The sequence below is a fragment of the Schistocerca americana genome, chromosome 3, assembly GCF_021461395.2.
Source record: "Schistocerca americana isolate TAMUIC-IGC-003095 chromosome 3, iqSchAmer2.1, whole genome shotgun sequence".
NCBI classification, from domain to species: domain Eukaryota; kingdom Metazoa; phylum Arthropoda; class Insecta; order Orthoptera; family Acrididae; genus Schistocerca; species Schistocerca americana.
In genome coordinates this window covers 19,443,065-19,468,841 of record NC_060121.1, presented here as the reverse complement: position 1 = coordinate 19,468,841, position 25,777 = coordinate 19,443,065, and the positions used below count along the sequence as shown (strand labels likewise).

At 39.7% G+C, this 25,777-nt stretch overlaps 1 protein-coding gene across 1 annotated transcript in view; it reads left to right on the top strand.

Annotated features, from left to right (window-relative positions):
• The window catches only part of LOC124605201 (molybdenum cofactor biosynthesis protein 1-like), a 64,570-nt gene that overhangs the window by 9,638 nt on the left and 29,155 nt on the right, over positions 1-25,777 (top strand). The window contains exon 4 of the mRNA XM_047136735.1: positions 18,483-18,707. Within this exon, the coding sequence (XP_046992691.1) occupies positions 18,483-18,707 (225 nt within the window). The remainder of the gene's footprint in view (positions 1-18,482; positions 18,708-25,777) is intronic.

The following is a 25,777-nucleotide window of genomic DNA, read 5'->3' as shown; positions in this document are numbered from 1 at the left end:
TGCAAAATAAAAGCTGACCACTGTGGCCGAGCGGTTCTAGGCACTTCAGTCCAGAACCGTGCTGCTGCTATGGTCGCGGGTTCGAATCCTGCCTCAGGCAGGGATGTCCTTAGGTTAGTTAGGTTTAAGTAGTTCTAAGTCTGGGGGACTGATGACCTCAGATGTTAAGTCCCATAGTGTTTAGAGCCATTTGAACCATTTTGCAAAATAAAAAGCTTCTGTACAACTGCAAACTAGACATACCATTTTCAGGGTGCAGTTCACATCTATTGAAAGCACAACAGTGACCTTTACTTTTAGTAGATAAGACACCTACTGAGGTAAGTGACTTGATGACTGCACACAAGAAGTTGTCATTTATTCCATATGTAGCTACCATGCAGACTCATATTTTGTATTAGTTTGTCCTTACTCTTCCAAAAGGTTAAACCTTGTCTCTGCAGCCACAGCTTCCTCTCTTCAGCAGTTGTCTTCATCTCCATGTGTGAAGAAAATCCCATTCATTGATCATATTGTTTAAGTAGGATGTTCTCAGTCATCCCTTTGTTTTCTTACCTACGATCTTGCCTTCAGAAATGTTTTTTAAAAGATTATCATCTCCAGTTAAGTGTCCAGTGTATTTTGCTTTGCCCTGGCCTATAACTTTCAGTGGTTCTTTCTTCTCTCCTATTTCCTTTAATTTTTCTGTCAATGCAGATAGTTCTTGTACTTCTCCTCCAGAACCATATTTCAGAAGGTCTGAGGCGAGCTTCCTTTGGCTTTCCTAATGTACAGATTTTGCATCTGTGTGTCAGAACACTCCACACAAAGGTCTTTACAAATATTTTCTTAATGTGGAAGCTGATATGTTTATTCAGTTGCAGCTTCTTCTTATTTTGGAAGGAACTCTTCACCTGTGCTATTCTTTTCTTGAATGCTTTGAAATATTGATTGTTTTCTTGCAAAATGCTACTGAGATACTAAATTTCAGTTCCTTTCTTGAGTTGCTCATTGCCTGTTCTTGTGTCAGTCCTACCTCCTCCTCCTTTCTTGTCTGTAGCCATAACTTTTGTCTTCTTTGTATTCATTTTTAGCTTTAGTTTTACCACTTCTTGATTTAAGGCCTGAAACATTTTATTTAGTTCCTACTCTGATTTACTATTGTGATGTCATCAATCTGCAGTGTATATGCATGCAATTAAGTTTCCATATCGACATCATGCTCCAAAAACCACCTAACTGTGTGTGGCAGGGGGTACGTCTCATGCCACCAACTGATCCCCTCTGCCTTGTTCCACTTGTGAACAGTGCTTGGGAAGAATGACTGTCAGTACACTTCTGTATTATCTCTAACTTCTCAAATTTTCTTCTCATGATCATTTCGTGAATTGTATATGAGAGAAACTATTATGTTGTCAGACTCTTCTCGGAAACTACTCTCTCGAAATTTGGGTAGTAAATCTTTCCGTGATGCACAACTGCTCTCTTATGGCATCTACCACTGGAGTTGCTGAGCATCTCTGTAATGATCTCACAGCGACTAAATGATCCTGTGACAAAACACTCCGCACTTCATTGGATCTTCTTTCTCTCTTCTGTCAGTCTTACTGGGTAAGGACACAGGGGTAATTTACATTCACTTAAGATTCTTCCTGTGAATCTTAGTCTGGCATCTGCTTTTCTATTGCTGTTTTATGTGGTCATTCCACTTTAAGGTTGCTCTGGATAGTTACTTCTAGATATTTTATGGTAGATTCTGTTTCCAGCAATTTGTCATTAATAGTGTAGTTGTACAGTATTGGATTTCTTTTCCTGTGTGTGTGTGTGTGTGTGTGTGTGTGTGTGTGTGTGTGTGTGTGTGTGTGATGTGTTACATTTATTTATGTGCAGGGTCAACTGCCAGAGCCTACATCATTCACCAATCCTCTGCAGGTCATTGTGCAAATTGATACTGCCTTCTGTTATTGCTACTTTCTGATGGACAAGTGTAGTACCTGTGAACAATATTAAGGAGCCTCTGACACTTTCTACTGGATCATTTATATACATTGTAAATGTAATGGTCCTATCACATTTCCATGGCATATTCCAGAAATTACCTTTTGATTCCGGTCATCTTTTCTTTGTTGTTGTTATTACTTCCTTGATGAACATATTAAGGAAGTAAGGTGATAGAAGGCACCCGTCTCTCACTGCCCTTCTGGTTTTCCTTCTTTCATATCCGGTTCAGTACTCTGACTTTAGTATATACTCAAAATTAATCATCTGTCCTTCCACTTTGGACATTACTTTAAGGAATGATGATATAATGGTAATCTGTTTATTAAACAATATTTTAACGATACACTATGCTTTCTGATCATATAGTGGCTTGATGATGGAATTTGATACTGAAATTAGTAATCATTAGACAAAATAAAAGTGAAGCTATAATAAAAGAAAGTAATATTTTGGATCATGTCAGTTGTTGTTCCAAACAACAGCACGTCAGGAATAGGTTCAAATGGCTCTGAGCACTATGCGACTTAACTTCTGAGGTCATCAGTCGCCTAGAACTTAGAACTAATTAAACCTAACTAACCTAAGGACATAACACACATCCATGCCCGAGGCAGGATTCGAACCTGCGAACGTAGCGGTCATTCGGTTCCAGACTGTAGCGCCTAGAACCACACAGCACACTGTCCAGGAATAGGTACTAAATTATTTGTCCGCTGATGACCTCACAGCTTAGAACACTAAAACACAAATGTTAATTGTTTGCTATGTGCCCTGGTAGAGTTTACAGCTGTTTACAGTTCACGATTGGTTGTTGGAGATTGGACATTACTCACATAGTGTATTTAGTGCACAGTGCAGAAAAAGGCAGTGTCCAGAAAAGTAAACAAGTGTAAAGGCAAAAGTTTCATGACAGGATGTTGTGTCACCATACTTGGAAGACAATTATAGCCAAAGACAGAAATTTAAAAGAAACTGGCTCATTTGAGCTGTGGAGACCTAGTCGAGGATTCTCAGTAGATAATTGTTAGCACAGTAGAATTTATAAAGAGACAATGTCAGTTCGTGTCAGGGAAGGTTGATTGGTAAGTATCTATCAGCTTTCTCGTAAAACTCACAATTTGAAGAATACACATCAAGGAAAAGGTAGAAGTCCAACAGTGTCAAATCTAGACAATAATATCGATCATCCAACAGTTTTGCAAAATCCCCAGTTGTACTTTACTTACTTACTTACTTACTAACTTACTCAGATTTGCTGTGTACCATACAAGGAACTGGTTTCCACTAGTTCACTTGATCAGCTGCCAAGTTCTCACCTTCCTCCAAGTTTGTGTCCATGGATTGAAGATTCATTGCAAAAGTTCCAGGTGTTAAAAGGTCTTCCTGTACATCTGTATCTGTCCATTGATTTCCACAACAGTGTTGATTTTGGGATTCTTCCACCTTACATGTGTAGAACATAACCTGCAATCTTCAGTCTTCTTTCAACAATAATTTTGTGCAGGCTGTGTAGACCTCGTATTCTCAGCACTACATCATTTGTAACTTGGTCGGGTTAACATCTTCAGAATTCATCTCTAGCATTGTTGGTGAAAAATATGGAGACTGTGTGCTGATTTTACTGACATTTTCCAAGTCTCACAAATATAAACAATAAAGGAGTACAGGCAAAGCTTTGTTGACATATTACAGACCTAATTGCCATATGGACTGATTTTCCAGTTCTGCTGGTGATTTCTGCATCTGTGACCTCATTATTACATATAAAGCTACCGAGATATGGCAATCTGTCAACATCTTGTATTATCTTCTATTGCACTGTAATCGGGGAAGAGACGAGTAATTTCCACTTACTTTGCACATTCTGTTTACCTTATCCCCATTAATTTTCAGCCCTACACAATGGGGCATTTAATGAGAAAGCATATAAAAATTAACTTGATGCCTTCCAAGGAGACGGTCTCTACTTAGTCTCTACTCCTTCAAGCCTGACTTTGTAAGTGTAGACCAGACATGGCTTAAATTCAGAGAAATAGTATCGACATCAATTAAGAGATATATACCAAATAAATTGAAATGATACCAAATAAATTAAAAGGGTGGTGCACAAAATATGTCAAAACTCAGCTGCAGAAGCAATGAAAAAAAGCATGTCAAAATTTAAAAGAATGCAAAATCTCCAAGATTAGCGATGTTTTACTGAAGCTCGAAATTAGGGTGGGTTTCAGTGCAAGATGTGTTTAATAGTTCCCATAGTGAAACTTCGTTTTGAAATCTGGAAGAAAATCCAAAGAGGTTCTGGTTGCATGTGTAGTACACCAATGGCAAGACACAACCAATACCTTCACTGCGCAATAGCTGTGGTAATATTACTGATGACAGTGCTACTAAAGCAGGGTTACTAAACACGGATTTCTGAAATTTCTTCACCAAAGACAACAAAGTTATTATTGCAGTATTCAAATCAAGAACAACTGCAACTGTGAGTAACTTAGTAGTAGCTCTCCTCAGTGTCATAAAGCAGTTATGTTTCTTTCAGAGAATGCTGATACAATAGCTCCATTAGAAATCATATATAGCCCTGGAGATTCTAAAAGGTATCAGATAGATTATATAATGGTAAGACAGAGATTTAGGAACCAGGTTTTAAATTGTAAGACATTTCCAGGGGCAGATGTGGACTCTGACCACAATCTATTGGTTATGACCTGTAAGATTAAAACTGAAGAAACTGCAAAAAGGTGGGAATTTAAGGAGATGGGACCTGGATAAACTGAAAGAATCAGAGGTTGTACAGAGCTTCAGGGAGAGCATAAGGGAACAATTGACAGGAATGGGGGAAAGAAATGCAGTAGAAGAATAATGGGTAGCTTTGATGGATGAAGTAGTGAAGGCAGCAGAGGATCAAGTACGTAAAAAGACGAGGGCTAGTAGAAATCCTTGGGTAACAGAAGAAATATTGAATTTAATTGATGAAAGGAGAAAATATAAAAATGCAGTAAATGAAGCAGGCAAAAAGGAATACAAATGTCTCAAAAATGAGATCGACAGGAAGTGCAAAATGGCTAAGCAGGGAGGGCTAGAGGACAAATGTAGGGATGTAGAGGCTTATCTCACTAGGGGTAAGATAGGTACTGCCTACAGGAAAATTAGAGAGACCTTTGGAGATAAGAGAGCCACTTGCATGAACATCAAGAGCTCAGATGGAAACCCAGTTCTAAGCAAAGAAGGGAAAGCAGAAAGGTGGAAGGAGTATATAGAGGGTCTATACAAGGGCGATCCACTTGAGGACAATATTATGGAAATGGAAGAGGATGTAGATGAAGATGAAATGGGAGATACAATACTGCGTGAAGAGTTTGACAGAGCACTGAAAGACCTGAGTCGAAACAAGGCCCCTGGAGTAGACAACATTCCATTGGAACTACTGACGGCCTTGGGAGAGCCAGTCCAGACAAAACTCTACCATCTGGTGAGCAAGATGTATGAAACAGGCGAAATACCATCAGACTTCAAGAAGAATATAATAATTCCAATCCCAAAGAAAGCAGGTGTTGACAGATGTGAAAATTACCGAACAATCAGTTTAATAAGCCACAGCTGCAAAATACTAACACGAATTCTTTACAGACGAATGGAAAAACTACTAGAAGCCGACCTCAGGGAAGATCAGTTTGGATTCCGTAGAAATACTGGAACATGTGAGGCATTACTGACCTTACGACTTATCTTGGAAGAAAGATTAAGGAAAGGCAAACCTACGTTTCTAGCATTTGTAGACTTAGGGAAATCTTTTAACAATGTTGACTGGAATACTCTCTTTCAAATTCTAAGGGTGGCAGGGGTAAAATACAGGGAGCGAAAGGCTATTTACAATTTGTACAGAAACCAGATGGCAGTTATAAGAGTCGAGGGACATGAAAGGGAAGCAGTGGTTGGGAAGGGAGTAAGACAGGGTTATAGCCTCTCCCCGATGATATTCAATCTGTATATTGAGCAAGCAGTAAAAGAAATAAAAGAAAAATTCGGAGTAGGTATTAAAATCCATGGAGAAGAAATAAAAACGTTGAGGTTCGCCGATGACATTGTAATTCTGTCAGAGACAGCAAAGGACTTGGAAGAGCAGATGAACGGAACGGATGGTGTCTTGAAGGGAGGATATAAGATGAACATCAACAAAAGCAAAACGAGTGTAATGGAATGTAGTCGAATGAAGTAAGGTGATGCTGAGGGAATTAGGTTAGGAAATGAGACACTTAAAGTAGTAAAGGAGTTTTGCTATTTGGGGAGCAAAATAACTGATGTTGGTCGAAGTAGAGAGGATATAAAATGTAGACTGGCAATGGCAAGGAAAGCGTTTCTGAAGAAGAGAAATTTGTTAACATCGAGCATAGATGTAAGTGTCAGGAAGTCATTTCTGAAAGTATTTGTATGGAGTGTAGCCATGTATGGAAGTGAAACATGGATGGTAAATAGTTTGGACAAGAAGAGAATAGAAGCTTTCGAAATGTGGTGCTACAGAAGAATGCTAAAGATTAGATGGGTAGATCACATAACTAATGAGGAAGTATTGAATAGGATTGGGGAGAAAAGACGTTTGTGGCACAACTTGACCAGAAGAAGGGATCGGTTCGTAGGACATGTTCTGAGGCATCAAGGGATCACCAATTTAGTATTGGAGGGCAGCGTGGAGGGTAAAAATAGTAGGGGGAGACCAAGAGATGAATACACTAAGCAGATTCAGAAGGATGTAGGTTGCAGTAGGTACTGGGAGATGAAGAAGCTTGCACTGGATAGAGTAGCATGGAGAGCTGCATCAAACCAGTCTCAGGACTGAAGACCACAACAACAACATATAGCCACTCATTTGATAAAGATCCATACCTAGAGACTGAAAAGTTGCTCAGGTCACACCAATGCTCAAGAAAGAAAAGAGGAGTAATCTACTAAATAACAGACTCATATCACTAATGTTGATTTGCATTAGGATTTTGGAACATATATTGTGTTTGAATATTATGAATTATCTCAAAGATAATGATTCATTGATAAATAGCCAAGATAGATTCAGAAATATTGACCTTTTAAAACACAGCTAGCTCTTTAGTCACGCAAAGTAATAAGTGCTGCCGACTGGGGCTCTCAAATTTATTCCATATTTGTAGATTTCCAGAAGACTTTTTGAAACAGTTCCTCACAAGTATTTTCTAATCATATTGTGTGCCTATGGTGTATTGTCTCAGTTGTGCAACTGGATGTGTGGTTTCCTGTCAGAAAGGTCACAGTTTATAGTAATTGATGGAAAATCGTCAAGTAAAACAAAAGTGATATCTGACATTCCTCAAGGAAGTGTTATAGACCACCTGCTGTTGCCAATCTACATTAACAATTTAAGAAAGAATCTGAGCAGTCCTCTTAGATGATGCTATCATTTACAGTCTTGCATATCATTTACTGTCTTGTAAAGTGATCAGATGATCAAAACGAACTGCAAAATGATTTAGGCTACCTATCCATATGATGCAAAAAGTGGTAACTGACCTTAAATAATAAAAATTGTTATGTCATCCGCATGAGTAGTAGAAGGCATCTACTAAATTTTGGTTACATGATAATTCACGCAGATCTAAAGGCTGTGAAGTCTATTGAATACTTAGGAATCATATTTACAAATAACTTAAATTGGAATGCTCACATAGATAACGTGGTGGGAAAGCAAACAAAGGACTGTGATTTAATAGTAAAACATTTAGAAGGTTAGGATTACTAAAGAGACTATCTACAACTATACTTGTCTGTCCTCTATTGGAGTATTCTGCATGGTGTGAGATCCTTACCAGATAGGACTGACAAAGGACATCATTTAAAAGTTCAAAGAAGGGCAGCTCATTTTGTATTATTGGGAAACAGGAAAGTGCATGCCACAGATATCGCATGTGAATTGGGGTGGCAGTCATTAAAGCAAAAGCATTTTGCTGGAGCAGGTTCTTAAAATTTCAATCATCAATTTTCTCCTCCGAATGTGAAAATATTTTGTTAGAGCCCTCTTACATAGGGAGAAATGATCATTGTAATAAAATAAGAGAAATCAGAGCTTGTACGGAAATATTGAAGTGTTTGGTTTTCCTCAAATGCTGTAGGGGAGTGGAATGGTAGATAAATAGGTTGAGGGTGGTTCTCTGAACCCTCTGCCAGCAATTAATTGTGAATTACAGACTAGTCATGCAGATATAGATAATGTAGATAGGCTTTCAATATTGTGCACTGATTCTCTAATTTTATACATTGCTCAAATACTTTCGTGGCGCTTTGGAGTGACCCCTTCAAAATAACACTTTACCAGTCTTCTTAATATGTATTTTGGTAACCAGGTTGATAAGAAGTTACAACAATACTCTCTTATTACTCCCCAGTTTTGGGTTTTATTAATGAACAAAATCGCCGCAGTGTTCCATAACAATTACGGGCTGAAGTTTCCTGCTGATGGAACCAATATGATTTTCTGTGTTTCTGAGCATACAGGTTGTGTATGCTGTTTGGAGCCTGTTGTATGCTGAATCAAATGTTTTTATTGTTGTGATCTTCCATCTGAAGATTGGTTTCATGGAGTTGCCCATGCTAGCTTATCCTCTGTGACCCTCTTCACCTCTGGGTAACTACTGCAGCGTACAATAACTTGAACTTGCTTACTGCAGTCAGTTTTTGGTCTCCTACAGTTGTTACCCCCATTATATTCACAGATGACCACATATTGTGGAAATTGCATATTGTAATGTAGGATGCAACAATAAGGTACAGAAAGTTTCTGTTGAAAATTATGAATTATTTAGGAATAAAGGAGATGGCTCACCAAAAGGCAGAAGCACTGTCTCATCGATAGGCACACGAACAAAAGGTATGTAGAATGAGATTTTCACCGTGCAGTGGAGTGTGCACTGATATGAAACTTCCTGGCAGATTAAAACTGTGTGCCGGACCAAGAGTCAAACTTGGGACCTTTGCCTTTCGTGGGCAAGTGCTGAGCTATCCTTGCACGACTCACGACCCGTCCTCACAGCTTTACTTCCACCAGTACCTCGTCTTCTACCTTCCAAACTAAAAGGTACGTTACTTGGTGAGCTTCCAGAATGCACTTTCTTTTTCTAGCTGTAGGGAAAACATGTGCGCGCGCCCACACACACACACACACACACACACACACACACACACACTCTCTCTCACATGCGCATGCATGTCTCCTTATGCTGTGGTCGCTCGACTGCCAGCTCTTTACTGGCCCATGGTGAGTGTTCTGGAGTGAGGTGGGGCTTTAGAGTGGGGTAGGATGGGGTGGGTTGAGGCAATGTGAGAGATGGAGAGAGATGGGAGGGGTTTGGAGGGAAGCATTTAGTGGCTCGTGGGAGAGTGGGGAGCCATCTGTGGGCTAGCTAGGGGTGCAGGTAGAGGGGTCAGGTGCCAGACAGCTGGGCACTCATAGACTAGGGTGTGACGTGAGGTAACAGCACACAACTAGCTGATTTGCGAGGGGGGGAGAGAGGGGTGTGTGTGTGGGGGGAGGGGGGGGGGGGCTGGAAGTTAACTTGGATTTAGGCCAGGAAGCAAAGGATGTGCTGTAAGTATGGCTACGAAAGTTGACTATTCTTAAATAAGATCAGCTGGTGCCAATGTATTGGAAAGTAACTGGCACACAAAGTGCAATTGTGGCTCCTTTTTCTTCAAAAGTTTTAAATAGTCTGCAGAGCAAATTGAATTAGGAGGATCAGGCATTTGTGTGGGTCTAGGAAAGTAAATTGTAGAGCCAGATAAAAGGCGCACAAGACAGGATGGGTACTACTACTCATCACTGCTGTATCGTGCTACTAGTACATGTCAGTGTGAGTGCACCGAGAGTGGTGTTGCCGTACATGCGTCTTTAAATTGGTCACCGACTGATCATTGCAGGCTGGCTGCTGGAGGCCGTCTCTGGGAGCCAAGCGTGCCGTGCGGTCCCTGCCGTGCCATCTGCTGGTGACTCGCACATATATTAGTGTGGAACAGTGCTGACTGACTCTCTGTGTGATTCTAGTTTGTAATGTGCACATCAGTGTTCTGTGTCTTGTTGAGTCCTTAGAGGCATATTGTTCGGAGGTTATTATTAAAGCCATATTTGTGCGACTTGGATCACACTTCAGTATTTATTTATTTATTTATTTCTTGTTCCATAGATCCAGTTAGTGAGTCAATCACAAGGATATGGAACGTGTCAAATTGTACAGGTTTCAATTTAAACTATACAAGGGCAATTCAATGGCAAATTGTACATAGTTTAAGTAAGACATACTATAAATACAGTAACAGATACAATATCAGCTAGATAACATAACAACCATTTGACAGAAAAAGGAGTTGCAAATAAAGGTTAAAGGCAAGAGCACAAAGTTAAATCAGATATTAGGCCTACAAGAGTAAATACATGTACAGCCAATCTGTTGTTACAAAAAGTGAGCTAATTCCCAAATGCACAATAAAATCCATTGAACTACTTCTAGACACAATAAGTTTAGTGATGGTATACATTTTCTTTCAGGTATTCATCCACAGTATAATAAGATTTCTCTGTCAGGTAATCTTTGAGAACTCGTTTAAATTTTGGCAGTTCTGTATGAACACATTTGATATGTAGTGGTAGAGCATTGAACAGCTTAATGCTGGAGTAGTAAACTCCTTTTTGTACCAGAGTGAGACGTTTCATTTCTAAATGTAGATTGTTTTTGTTTCTGGTGTTATAACCATGGAATTTACTGTTGTCTTGGTAGATGGAATAATTTTTGCACACAAAGGTCAGCAAGGAAAAAATATACTGTGAGGCAGTTGTTAGGATACCTATCTTCCGAAACAAGTGCCTGCAAGAGTGTCTTTGATTAACCCCACACGTTATTCTGATTGCTTTTTTTTTTGGATGGTGAAAACTTGTTTTGCAAGTGGTTGGTTCCCCCAGAATATGATAGCATATGACATCAATGAGTGGAAGTAGCCAAAGTAGGCAACCTTAATTATGTCAACTTCAGCCACTGAAGAAATTACCCGTAGTGAAAATGTTGCCGAGCTAAGTTTTTTACATAGATGAAGAATGTGAACTGACCAATTACATTTACTGTCTATGTAAGCACCCAGGAATTTTGTTTCTTCAACTTTCTGTATTGGTTGATCTCTACATTTTATGTCAATTTCATTGGGATTACTTTGTGATGTATGGAACCTCATATAATGAGTTTTATCTGCATTGAGTGAGAGACCATTTGAGGAGAAACAATTTAAGATGTCATTAAAAACAGTAGTTGTAGTTTTTTCAAGATCATGATCAGTCAAATCGTCAATTAGAATTGTGGTATCATCAGCAAACAGGGTAAATTTGCTGTTTGTCTCAGAACAAAGAGGAAGATCATTAATAAAGATGAGGAAAATCAGTGGGCCCAAAACGGAGCCTTGAGGCACACCACACGTTATCATGCCCCATTCAGACGAGGCAATTTCTCCAGAAGAGCCATTTAGCATTACAGTCTGCTTCTGATCCTGTAGATATGATTGTAGCCACAAGCCAACAGTACCACCTAACCCATAGTATTCTGCCTTTTTCCAAAGAATTTGGTGGTTTACACAGTCAAAGGCTTTCGTAAGATCGCAAAAAATACCCACTGGAGACATTTTTTTGTTAATGGCTTCCAAAACTTGGTTGCTGAAAGAGAATATTGCCTGTTCAGTACAAAGACTGGCACGAAAACCAAACTGATTTTTGCTTAAGATACTATGGAATTTGAGATGGTCTACAATCCTCCTGTGCATGAGTTTTTCTAGAATTTTCGAGAAGGTAGTTAATAGGGATATTGGGCAATAGTTTGTAACAATGCTTTTATCCCCTTTTTTAAAGAGAGGAATCACTACAGCCAACTTAAGTCTGTCAGGGACAATCCCATCTTGTAGGGATGCATTGTATATGTTGCATAAGGCGGGACTAACAAATTTATAACAGTGTTTCAGTATTTTACTAGAAATATTGTCCACACCAGCAGAATTTTTGTTTTCTAATGATCTAATTACTCTTATGACTTCGCTTACAGTAAATGGAGATAAGGATAACTGTGGGATTCTGTTGCTAATAGCTTTCTGTAGGAGGGACAATGATTCTTCCATAGAACCATTACAGCTTGTCTTCTCTGCTGCTCTCAAAAAGTGGTTATTAAATATTTCTGCAACCAACTCAGGTTTCTTTATGATACTGTCCCCTGTTTTAATCTCTACCTGAGACATGTTCCCTGTTGTCCTGCCAGTTTCCCTCTTTATTACATTCCTTATAGTTTTAATTTTATTTTCTGAGCTTTCAATTTCTGATTTTATGCGCATACTTTTAGATTTATTTATAACCTTCTTGAGAATGCTACAGTAAAGTTTGTAGTGTTGTCATTTCTTTGGATCATTACAAGTCCTGAGAGAACTGTATAACATCCTTTTTGTTCTACAAGATGTTGTTATCCCTGTAGTGATCCAAGACTTCTTGGCATTGCCTATATGACTATTTCTAACTACTTTTTTTGGGAAAGATGGACTCAAATACAGACATGAATTCATTTAAAAATGAATTGTACTTTTTGTTTACATCTGTTTCCCTATCAACTCGGCTCCAGTCTATCTCTTTTAGGCTATCACTGAATTTTTTAAGGCCCTGTTCATTTATTATCCTAAAAGATTTCCAAGAATGCTCGGAACTGTTGCACACACTGATGTAATTGAGCCTAAGCAAGTGACCACCATGATCAGAAAGGCCAAGGATTGGATGTACAGTGATCTCATTCCATGTAGACTTATCTATAAATATATTATCTATCAGACTTTTACTGTTAACAGCAACCCTAGTTGGGAAATCTACTATTGTCATCAGATTATAAGACTCCATTAAATGTACTAAATCAGCTTTACTATTGCTCTCATTTAGGAAATCAACATTAAAGTCACCAGTAATTATCAAGTTCTTGGACTTTGAGTACAGTATGGATAATAAAGAATCTAAGTGCTTAAGAAATACATTCAAATTCCCTGAGGGAGATCTATACAGTGCTAACACTACAGCCGTGAAGTCATTTACAGTAATCTCAACACCACATACTTCAATTTGTTGCTCTATACAATGGCTCTTTAAATCTAATGCATTGTAAAATATGTTGTTTTTTACATAAATTACCACCCCACCTTTTTCCATGATGGTTCTTGAGTAATGCGCTGCCTGACACACAGTATTACTTGGTTAGTACATCACCACAAACATATGGACTGGGACTGTACATGCTTTGACAGTTTGCTACGTCTCTCTCTTCTAGGACTGACATGGTAGCTGCGTTGCATTTCTTAATGAATCTGACCTTGTCAACCACAAACCGAATCTTAGTACAGTCATGATTTCCCTGAAGAGATTACATGACAGCAGAGACTTGTAAAATTGTGTTACCCATTTCTCTAGCCAGTGAAGATTCATTCTATACCTTCAGATACAGTGTCATTTAGGAGTAGAACAGCAAGAAATACGTAGCTCCTCTAACAGTAATGACAGTTTATCACCTCCCAGCACTACATGTGCCAATGTTTCAGTGCATTTTTGAATATGTTTGTTAACAGATTCATCAACACAACAAAAATTTACGATCTCAGTAGCATCTTATTTTTTAACTCATACTTTACTATTCATCAGAATCTTCATCGCTGCTCTTTGATTCGTCAGAGCTCCCTGCTGTACTTTGTTTTATTTCATAGTCAGAATTAGTTGAAATACCACCTACCGTATTTACCCAAATCTAAGCCGCACTCAAACCTGAAAAATGAGACTCGAAATAAAGGAAATAAAAAAAAAAATTTCCCGAATCTAAGCCACACCTGAAATTTGAGACTCGAAGTTCAAGGGGAGAGAAAAGTTTTAGGCCGCACCTCCAAATCGAAACAAAGTCGGTCCATTGTAATATGAGACACAATTTAGGTCGAATGAATGACGATACAGCTACAGTAGTTTGGTTCGAGTCGTAAGCTTAGCAGTTAAGCTTTACCAGGTAGCCTTTGCTATGCGTCAGGCGCTCCATCCGTATTTATACTGGTACCCTTCCTTTTTCATGTGCTTCATCTGGTTTGAATCAATTGCTTATTTTGCTTTGATCTGATAAGTGCCGTTTTCCTTGTTATAGGCGTTTATGTGAAAAAAAAAAAAAAAAAAAAAAGAAGAAGAGAGAGAAATCATCTCATTAGCGAAACAATGGCAAGAGACTACTATTTGTTGTTCCTTACACTGCTGCTTTCTTTGATAATGATCAACAAGAACCAAATAATAGACTGCGTATGATAGAACATGTTCTGAACGAGAGTTAGGTGAAAATTTTTCTCCATTTGAAAATCTTTGCGGCCGCTTCTTTAGTACATCAAATTCTGCACAGAAATTAGAGTCATCTTGGATATAAAAATCTAGTCAGTTGCCGTGCTTCACTTCTGACTGTATCACTGTTAGGCATAAGAATAATATGAATATAAACATGACACGATACGTATATTCTTCCGCGTTTGCTGTTGTCTCACTCTAGTTTCGTAGTTTATTAGGCAGACAGGATTTAAATAAGATAGCAGCAAACACGAAGGAATACGTGGCAAAATGTTTATATTCGTATTACTCTTATGATGAAGAGAATACTGCATGTGATTCACATTTCATCAGGTTCCTATTAGCAACCGTCTCTTCTCACAGGTAGGAAAAAATTCAGAACATTGAGTTGGCCATATTGACAAACATCCCAAACAGTCTTGCCGGTCGGATTTTCGTAATACATTGAAGTTCTGCTACATTCGAAGATGAACAATACGGAATTTGTATTTACTTCGTTGGATAATGTATGAAAATTGTCTTCCACCTTTTTTTTTTAATTTATTTACTGACGCAGAGGTTTTGGCGCCAGTATTTATCTTTGTGCCTACGAAGCATGCCTGTGTAGCGCTACATATATTCGACGGCAGAAATTAGTTGTTTCAGCACCTACTGACATTTTTCAGAACTTCCACTTGCTTTGCACTCGATTCCAAGCCGCATGCGGTTTTTTGGACTACAAAAACCAGAAAAAAAGTGCGGCTTAGATTTGAGTAAATACGGTACATCCTCTCCTTTGGATTCAACTTCTTAAGTATTATATTTCAAGTCAACACCTGCTAATCTGTGAGACCGAAATGATGAGCCATACTACTCTATTTCACTGTACCTGTATGTTTCATTTGTATAACATTTTATTCCATCATAGATGCTGCACTTATAGTTTCATATATGCATTGCAGCAGCAGACACAATAAAAGTAGCAATCAGCAGTGCTTAGTTTGTTGAATGGGTAAAAAATATGCCATTGTCCCAGTTCCACATATCCCCAAAATTTGATTCTGCCAAATTCTGTACTCTCTGAAATCGAATGTTTAATCCAAAGATGAAAGTGAACAAGTTTGATGCAGTATTGCTAATATTGTTTATTACCCATCTTGCTGAATGAAGTGCATACCGTATCCTTTCTGAAAGGTTTGCAGAAGTAATGCACATACCAGTTTTCTAAAAACTTACATTGAGATTGTGCTCTCCTTCCTCTTGTACAAATTAGTAGAGCCCTTCGGATTACTCCGCAATATGCCTCTTGGCAAGGTGGTAACGACAGTATTATGAAAAGGATAGATTGGCACTCACTGTATAGTGTAGATGTGTTGCTCGCAGGGGGGTGGGGGGGGTGGGGGGGGGGGGAAAGGAACACCACCTATTATTAAACACGTAAGCTTTTGGTGGAAACCCCCCCCCCCCCCCCTTCCCTCACACACACACACACACACACACACACACACACACACACATGCGCGCAAATGCAGATCACACATACATGACCACTGTCTCCGGCTGCTAGGGCCAGACTGGGAGGAACTGTGCATCATGGGAGAAACAACGGTCGTGTGTGTGTGTGTGTGTGTGTGTGTGTGTGTGTGTGTGTGTGTGTGTTTTTTGTCCACTTTGGAAGAAGACTTTCTGATGGAAAGCTTACGTGTTTAGTAGTCTTTTTGTTGTGCTTGTCTGTGACCTAACATCTCCTGTATACAGTGAATAGCAATGTATCTTTTTTATAATATGGTCATTACTCCAGCCTAGATTTCTATTGTTTGTTTCCTTTTAAGACCTTATAAAGACAGTTACTGACAATTTCTTTTTTCTTATTGGAGAAAAGTAAAACCATATGGGGGGCCAGACGTAGATTGTAAATGAATATGGAATAGAGTATTTTTATTCTCCCTGTATGCAGTGTCAATAACGTCACCTCACACACTTCATTTCTGGCAGCACCTCCTTCTCAACACATGACTGTCCCCCACCACCTCACCATAGTCTTCAAGTTATATCCTATAGCACTTCTGGGTGGACAAATAGATGAAGGATGTAGTTTAAAACAGTATAACTAAACTTAAAAGTCAAACTGCCCTTTTATAGAGACTGCCATCATTATTTAAACATACTAAACAACATCAAAACAGTCAAAAGAAATTTTTTTTCAAAAGAGCGGAAAATTGTAGTGAAATTCATGAGAGGATTGTTTTAAATTGTTATATCTTAAATCAATAAGTATGTCGGCATTTCCCAGGATTTTCTGGCTTAATTAAGACTAGGTCATGCCACCACAGTGGTCAGACAGTGGACTTGACTTCCAGAGGACAATGGACCCGAATCCCATCGGGCCATCAAAATTTGGGTTTTCCTTGATTTCCGTAAATGATTTAAGACAAATGCTGGGATGGTTCCTTTGAAAAAGATGACATTCGGCTGAGGAAGCTAATTTCTGTGACATGTCTGATGACACAGTGCTGGTGGAAGCACGAGTATTTCAGAGCACACCATTCATTGCACATTGTTAAACATAGGGCTCTGCTGCAGACAACCCCTGTATGTTCCCATGTTGACAACACAGTTGAATTACAATTTCTGTGGCTCAGGAGCATTGAGATTGGGCAGTGAATCAATAGAAATGTGTCATCTGGTTGAATCATTTGAGTTTCGCATTACACCTACTTGACGGTTTTGTGCACATACACTGTCAACAGAGTGAATTGGTGCTTGCAAGGTGCACTTTGCTACAGACTTAGGCCAGTGGGAGCAATATTATGCTATGGAGGACATTCACCTGGTCTTCTATGGGTCCTGTGGTAGTAACTGAAGGCTCCATAACAGCTTTGTTCTGTGTGAACGTTATTGTGCACTGTCCGCACCCTGTCCCTAATGAAGGTGACATGTTTCAACAATATGACTTTCAGTGTCACGAGGTCAGAATCAAATTCACCCCTTCTGAATCTGATGGAATACATCTGCAATGCTATCAGATACCAGTTCTGCACCCAGAAACCACTGATCTCCAATTTATGGGAATTACATGACCTGTGCTTAGACATGCGGTGCTGCATAATGCTGGGAACATACCTCACATAATGCTGGGAACATACCTGAAATTTGTTGAACTTGTCCCACACAAAATCACTGCTGTATTGTGTTCCAACAGTGGACAAACACATTATCAAACAGGAGGTCATAGTGTTTTGTCTCATCAGTTTATATATTCAATGCTTGAATGAAAGGTGTGCTCTTTTCCTTTTTTCTGCCATTGCGTGTATGTGTAAAGCAGGATGTTCTACCATTTGGGCTTGTTTATATGATGGCTGTCAGTATTACCACCTGCACAGATACTAAATGCTCCTTTTCTGAAGACCTTTTATCTTGAGAACACTTTCAACTTTGTTTCACAAATGGCAGCACAGTTTCATGTAATTGTTAAAATAATACTTTCAGCAAAAGATGTGTGCGTTGGAGTGGGGAAAAAGATTGGAGATGTATGTAGTTTAATTTTCATAAATTGTTAAGAAGGTTAACAGCTTGGCATGCTAAGATAAATTCAGACATTCTCTAAAAAGAGAGAAAAAGATTAATTTAACAGAATCAGTGAGGTATACAAATATAACAACAGACTTGTAGAACCATTATTTTGTAGGTTAGATTAGATTAGATTCAGCTTTTGTTCCAAGACCCAAAACATTAGACGATTCTCATGGGTGAGTAACATGCCAGAAAGTATAACATAAAAAATATAAAACATTTGAATACCCTGATCATTTGTCAGGAGATTGTCAAACTAGGTGAATACAGTACAAACTGGAACAGCTAATATTTTCAGAATTGATACGCTGTCAGACTGAAACATTGTTATGCACTATTAATAAATTTATCAAACAAAAAGTACATAATCTTGACTGTTATGACAAAGTGCTCTCAGAACTGAAATCTAACAGACATTCTTATTTAAGCTGGCCTAACAGCCACTGTTAAGATATTCATCTATTGAGTAGGATGAGTTACCTATCAAAAAGTCTTTCAAACTCTGTTTAAACCATGCTTTATCTGATACCAAGTTTTTAATGGTGTCTTTCTTCCACAGATAAATTGTGTTGTAATGCGAGGTTTTAATGAAGATGAAGTGTGCAGTTTTGTGGAGTTAACAAAAGAGAAAAATGTTGATGTAAGATTTATCGAGTACATGCCTTTCAGCGGCAACAAATGGAATGATGGGAAGATGGTCTCATTTAGTGAAATGGTCCAAATAATTAGAAAGCAGTGGCCTAATTTTGATCCTCTGCCCAATGGGCCCAATGATACCTCAAAGGTACGTGCAGTATTACATATGAACATGCATTGAAAATAATTTAATGTTTATGACTTACTACCAATCACAATAATACTTCACATCTGCTGGTGGTATGAGAGATGGACTGGTTTAGTTACATATTTCTCATCCCATTCAGTAAGTCTGTCCTGGCCTGGGTTTCTCTGCAGCTTTTCTACAACTCTCCCCATTTCCTAAACCTTGACAATCCTTTTCTTTCTTCCCTTTTCCGTCCCCTTATTGTTTCTGCCAGAAGAAGAAGCCACTGGCTCCGAAAGCTTGCACATTTCCATAACTTTAAGGGGAGTTAGAAGCGGAAAACATTCTTTTTCACTTTTTCGGGTTTTTACCTGATTATAAAATTTGCAATTTTCCAAATAAAATGATATGTATATTACTTATAAACTTGCGTGGGAAGTATTTTATTTTATTTTCTAAAATATAATCTACACTAGTTGAAAATGTTAAAATTTTTACACGCATTACTTCAAGACCTAATAAAATCGGTAATTTTTTATATACAGGGTAGTCCATTGATCGTGACCGGGCCATATATCTCACGAAATAAGTGTCAAACGAAAAAACTACAAAGAACGAAATTTGTCTAGCTCGAAGGGGGAAACCAGCTGGCGCAATGGTTGGCCTGCTATAAGGCGCTGCCATAGCTCAAACTGATATCAACTGTGTTTTTTTAAATAGGAACCCCATTTTTTATTGCATATTCATGTAATACGTAAAGAAATGTGAATGTTTTAGTTGGACCACTTTTTTCGCTTTGTGATAGATGGCGCTGTAATAGTCACAAACATATGTCTCATAATTTTAGACGAACAGTTGGTAACAGGAAGGTTTTTTAAATTAAAATACAGAACGTAGGTACATTTGAACATTTTATTTTGGTTGTTCCATATGTGATACATGTACCTTTGTGAACTTATCATTTCTGAGAACGCATGCTGTTACGGCGTGATTACCTGTGAATACCACATTAATGCAATAAATGCTCAAAATGATGTCTGTCAACCTCAATGCCTTTGGCAATACGTGTAACGACATTCCTCTCAACAGTGAGTAGTTCGCCTTCCGTAATGTTCGCACATGCATTGACAATGCACTGACGCATGTTGTCAGGCATTGTCGGTGGATCACGATAGCAAATATCCTTCAACTTTCCCCACAGAAAGAAATCCGGGGACGTCGGATCCGGTGAACGTGCGGGCCATGGTATGGTGCTTTGACAACCAATCCACCTGTCATGAAATATGCTATTCAATACTGCTTCAACCGCATGCAAACTATTTGCCGGACATCCATCATGTTGGAAGTACATCGCCATTCTGTCATGCAGTGAAACATCTAGTAGTAACATTGGTAGAACATTATGCAGGAAATCAGCATACATTGCACCATTTAGATTGCCATTGATAAAATGGGGGCCAATTATCCTTCCTCCCTTAATGCCACACCATACATTAACCTGCCTAGGTCGCTGCTGTTCCACTTGTTGCTGCCATCATAGATTTTCCGTTGCCCAATAGTGCATATTATGGCGGTTTAGGTTACCGCTGTTGGTGAATGATGCCTCATCGCTAAATAGAATGCATGCAAAAAATCTTTCATCGTCCTGTAATTTCTCTTGTGCCCAGTGGCAGAACTGTACATGACGTTTAAAGTCATTGCCATGCAATTCCTGGTGCATAGAAATATGGTACGGGTGCAATCGATGTTGATGTAGCATTCTAAACACCGACGTTTTTGAGATTCCCAATTCTCACGCTTTTTGTCTGCTACTGATGTGTGGATTAGCTGCCCCAGCAGCTAAAACACCTACTAGGGCATCATCATTTGTTGCAGGTCGTGGTTGATGTTTCACATGTGGCTGGACACTTCCTGTTTCCTTAAATAATGCAACTATCCGGCGAATGGTCTGGACACTTCAATGATATCGTCCAGGATACCAAGCAGCATACATAGCACACGCCCCTTGGGCATTTTGATCACAATAGCCATACATCAACACGATATCGACCTTTTCCGCAATTGGTAAACGGTCCTTTTTAACACAGGTAATGTATCACGAAGCAAATACCGTCCGCACTGGCGGAATGTTATGTGATACCACATACTTATATGTTTGTGACTATTACAGCAGCTGGCTGGAGTGGCCGAGCAGTGCTAGGCGCTACAGTCTGGAAACGCGCGACCGCTACGGTCGCAGGTTCGAATCCTGCCTCGGGCATGGATGTGTGTGATGTCCTTAGGTTAGTTAGGTTTAAGTAGTTCTAAGTTCTAGGGGACTGATGACCTCAGAAGTTAAGTCCCATAGTGCTCAGAGCCATTTGAACCATTTTTTACTATTACAGCCCCATCTATCACAAAGCGAAAAAAGTGGTCCAGCTAAAACATTCATATTTCTTTATGTACTACATGAATATGTAATAAAAAATGGGGGTTCCTATTTTAAAAAAATGCAGTTGATATGAGTTTGACCCATGGCAGTGCCATCTACCAGGCCAACCATAGCGCCATCTGGTTTCTCCCTTCAAGCTAGACGAATTTCGTTCTTTGTAGTTTTTTCATTTGATGCTTATTATGTGAGATATTTGGCCCGGTCACTATCAATGGACCACCCTGTAGAAAGCTGTGGATTGCTGTGTTATAAAGGTTAAATTATGTGTTTGTATTGGTAGCACTGTCAAAAATAGTATCGTATCTTTTCATAGTATAAACATGCTTTGTATATCGAAGTGCTAACATTTTTCTGAGGAATAGTGACGAATAGACTGGTAAATCTCTCAAAAAGTATGACTCCAAAATGAAGTGTTTTTAAGAAATGTGGGTTTCATGGTAATAAATTTTTGAATAAAGAGAAACATTGTGTTCAGCATGTGGTGTGTGAAGTTACAGACAATGAAATACTCGCAAACTCATGAGTATCTAGAGAAACACCCATTAGTGCTTCGAAGATTAAAATAAAACATAGTGATAACACAGTTATCTCAAAACAAAACTCATGTAAATGGTAGGTTAGGTTATATTCTGATACATCTACACATCGTAACAGGGGTGTTATGTGAATGTGTGTGCTGTATGTATGTGGAGGGCCAGTTAGTTTACTTGAAGACATTGAGGTATCAAATGGACTAGCCAGGAAACTTATCATTAATTCTGCCAGTTGTAAATATACTCATTCATTTTGGAGTTCTGATAAGTGTTAAGATAATTATTTTGAAATAAATGTTAGGTGGTTTTATGGATTGAGAGCTATTGGCAAAGGACACACTGCAGCAGAAACAATGTGTGTCGTGATGTATATGCCACGCCCACTTTGTAAAATGGACAAGTATGCAGGATTTATTGGAGCTGCTGTGAAATCCACTGCATGTGAGTCAATTAAGGGTGCTGCAAATGAAGCTGCTGAAATAAACGATGGTATGATTGACATATCAGTAGCTTTTGGGGCACTTGGTAGAAGCGCAGCTGAAGTTCTAAGAATTCTGTTGCTACAGTGACCAGTGGTGGATACTGGAAAGCTAATAGATTTCCAGATTTTAACCAAACATTCTTATAAGTATAAATCAGGGAATGAAGAAGGGCATATCTGTGACAGAAATTATGAAGGACAACTAGTCGTACGGAGGCCTGTGCAGCTGTTGAAATTTATAATCGATCTGTAAACTAAAGGGGAGTGTGTTACACTAAGTTCTTAGGTTGTGCAGACTCAAATGCATATAACAGTGTAGTAGCCACTCAGCCTTATGGTGAGAAGCTTATCACAGAACTGGAATGTGTTGGTCATGCCCTCCTGGATCTGGTTCATGGTGCAATTACCGCAATGCCCAGTACTCAAACAGGTCATACAGCCATAAACATTATATCCCAGCAGCAGTTGTGGATATCATAAAACCTGTTTACAGAGACCTGGCAATCCTGAATTATTGAAGAAGTGTCTGCATTGTCAGACTCAAAATCCCAATGAGTCGTTCAATAATCTTATAGCGTCAGTGTCGTCGTAACTGCCGTCTGCGTCACGTCTGCTATGCAGCGAGCTATGCTGATTTAAGTATTAACTCTATTTTTCTTACTTGTAACTTCTTCTTCCGTGTGTTTTTGCTTTTAGGAAGCTTTAATTGTCGAGTGCTAGTAATAGTGTTCCATAGATTTTGTGTTTGTTTTGAATACAGTCAGAGAAAGTCCGTTTAGTCAGCCATAGTGCCAGTAGTGCTAGTGTTTGTTTTCAATACAGTCCAGAGACAGGTAGTGCTATTTTCATTGTTTTCTACAGGAAGTGTCTAGTAACCACAGTTTAGTCAACTATCAGCCGCCTTTAGTGAATTAGCAGTCTAATTATAAGTTGATTAACTCTCTACAGTAAATTGATTTCTTAAGATGGATAGGATGTGAGACTGCTGTGTACGGACACAGGAGGAGCTGGCCACTGTTCGCAAACAGCTGAACGTGTTGATGGCCGCGGTTAGCCGTCTTCAGGCAGTGGTGAGTCTGGTGCGTTGCATGGTACACCCCAGGTGTTACATGCTTCACCCACTGACCCTGCTGTCGACACATCTTTGCGGATACCGGGCGCGGTTGTGCCACCCTCTTCCCAAGGGGAGTGGCGGGTTCAGCGGCATTCGCGGCGCACAAGGTGGAGGGTCAGTGTGGAGCCTGGCCGTGTGGCATCGCCCGTTCTGCCTGTGAGTGGACATGTGGCCACTCCTTCAGCAAGGTCCGAGCAGGCACATGGGGGGAGGGGTTTATTAGTTATTGGGAGCTCCAACGTTAGGCGGGTGATGGAGCCGCTTAGGGAAATAGCGGAAAGGTCGGGGAAGAAGGTCAGTGTTCACTCTGTCTGCTTGCCGGGGGTCTCATCCGAGATGTGGAGGAGACCGCGCCGGCAGTGATAGAGAGCACTGGGTGCACCCGACTGCAAATTGTTGCTCATGTCGGCACCAATGACTCCTGCCGTCTGGGTTCAGAGGTCATCCTCAGTTCGTTCAGGCGGTTAGCGGAGTTGGTGAAGGCGGAAAGCCTCGCGGGGTGGAATCTGAGCTAGCTATTTGTAGTATCGTTCCCAGAACCGATAGTGATCCTCTGGTTTGGAGCCGAGTGGAAGGCTTAAACCAGGGACTCAGACGATTCTACGGAGATCTGGGGTGCAAATTTCTCGACCTCCGCTATCGGGTGGAGAAATGTAGGGTCCCCCTGAATAGGTCACGCATGCACTACATGCAGGAAGTGGCTACAAGGGTAGCGGAGTATATGTGGAGTGCACATGTGGGTTTTTTAGGTTAGAGAATTCCCTCCCTAGGCCCGACAAGACACCTCCTGAGATGCGGCAAGGTAGGAGTAGACAAAATGCAACAGGGAATAACAATATTAATGTGCTAATAGTAAACTGCAGGAGCGTCTATAGAAAGGTCCCAGAACTGCTCTCATTAATAAGCGGTCACAATGCCCACATAGTACTAGGGACAGAAAGTTGGCTGAAACCAGATGTAAACAGTAATGAAATTCTAAACTCAGATTGGAGTGTATACCGCAGAGACAGGCTGGACAGTGAAGGGGGAGGCATGTTTAAAGCAATAAGAAGTGCAATAGTATCGAAGGAAATTGACGGAGATCCGAAATTTTAAATAATTTGGGTGAAGGTCACGGTTAAAGCAGGCTCAGACATGGTAATGGGATGTCTCTATAGGCCCCCTGGCTCAGCAGCTGTTGTGGCTGAGCACCTGAAGGATAATTTGGAAAATATTTCGAGTAGATTTGCCCAACATGTTATAGTTCTGGGTGGAGATTTTAATTTGCCGGATATAGACTGGGAGACTCAAACTTTCATAACGGGTGGCAGGGACAAAGAATCCAGTGAAATTTTTTAAGAGCTTTATCTGAAAACTACCTTGAGCAGTTAAACAGAGAACCGACTCGTGGTGATAACATATTAGACCTTCTAGTGACAAACAGAGCTGAACTATTTGAAACAGTTAACGCAGAACAGGGAATCAGTGATCATAAAGCGGTTACTGCATCGATGATTTCAGCCGTAAATAGAAATATTAAAAAAGGTACGAAGATTTTTCTGGTTAGCAAAAGTGACAAAAATCAGATTTCAGAGTACCTGACGGCTCAACACAAAAGTTTTGTTTTAAGTACAGATAGTGTTGAGGATCAGTGGACAAAGTTCAAAACCATCGTACAATATGCGTCAGATGAGTATGTGCCAAGCAAGATCGTAAGAGATGGAAAAGAGCCAGCGTGGTACAACAACCAAGTTAGAAAACTGCTGCAGAAGCAAAGGGAACTTCACACCAAACATAAACATAGCCAACACCTTGCAGACAAACAAAAATTACGCGAAGCGAAATGTAATGTGAGGAGGGCCATGCGAGAGGCGTTAAATGAATTCGAAAGTAAAGTTCTATGTACTGACTTGGCAGAAAATCCTAAGAAATTTTGCTCCTATGTCAAAGCGGTAGGTGAATCAGAACAAAATGTCCAGACACTCTGTGACCAAAAAGGTACTGAAACAGAGGATGATGGACTAAAGGCCGAAATACTAAATGTCTTTTTCCAAAGCTGTTTCACAGAGGAAGACTGCACTGTAGTTCCTTCTCTAGATTGTCGCACAGATGACAAAATGGTAGATATTGAAATAGATGACAGAGGGATAGAGAAACAATTAAAATCACTCAAAAGAGGAAAGGCCGCTGGACCTGATGGGATACCAGTTCAATATTACACAGAGTATGCGAAGGAACTTGCCCCCATTATTGCAGCAGTGTACCGTAGGTCTCTACAAGATCGTAGCGTTCCAAAGAATTGGAAAAGGGCACAGGTCATCCCCGTTTTCAAGAAGGGACGTCGAACATATGTGCAGAACTATAGACCTATATCTCTAACGTCGATCAGTTGTAGAATTTTAGAACATGTATTATGTTCGAGTATTATGACTTTTCTGTAAACTAGAAATCTACTCTGTAGGAATCAGCATGGGTTTCGAAAAAGACGATCGTGTGAAACCCAGCTCGCGCTATTCGTCCACGAGACTCAGAGGGCCTTAGACACGGGTTCCC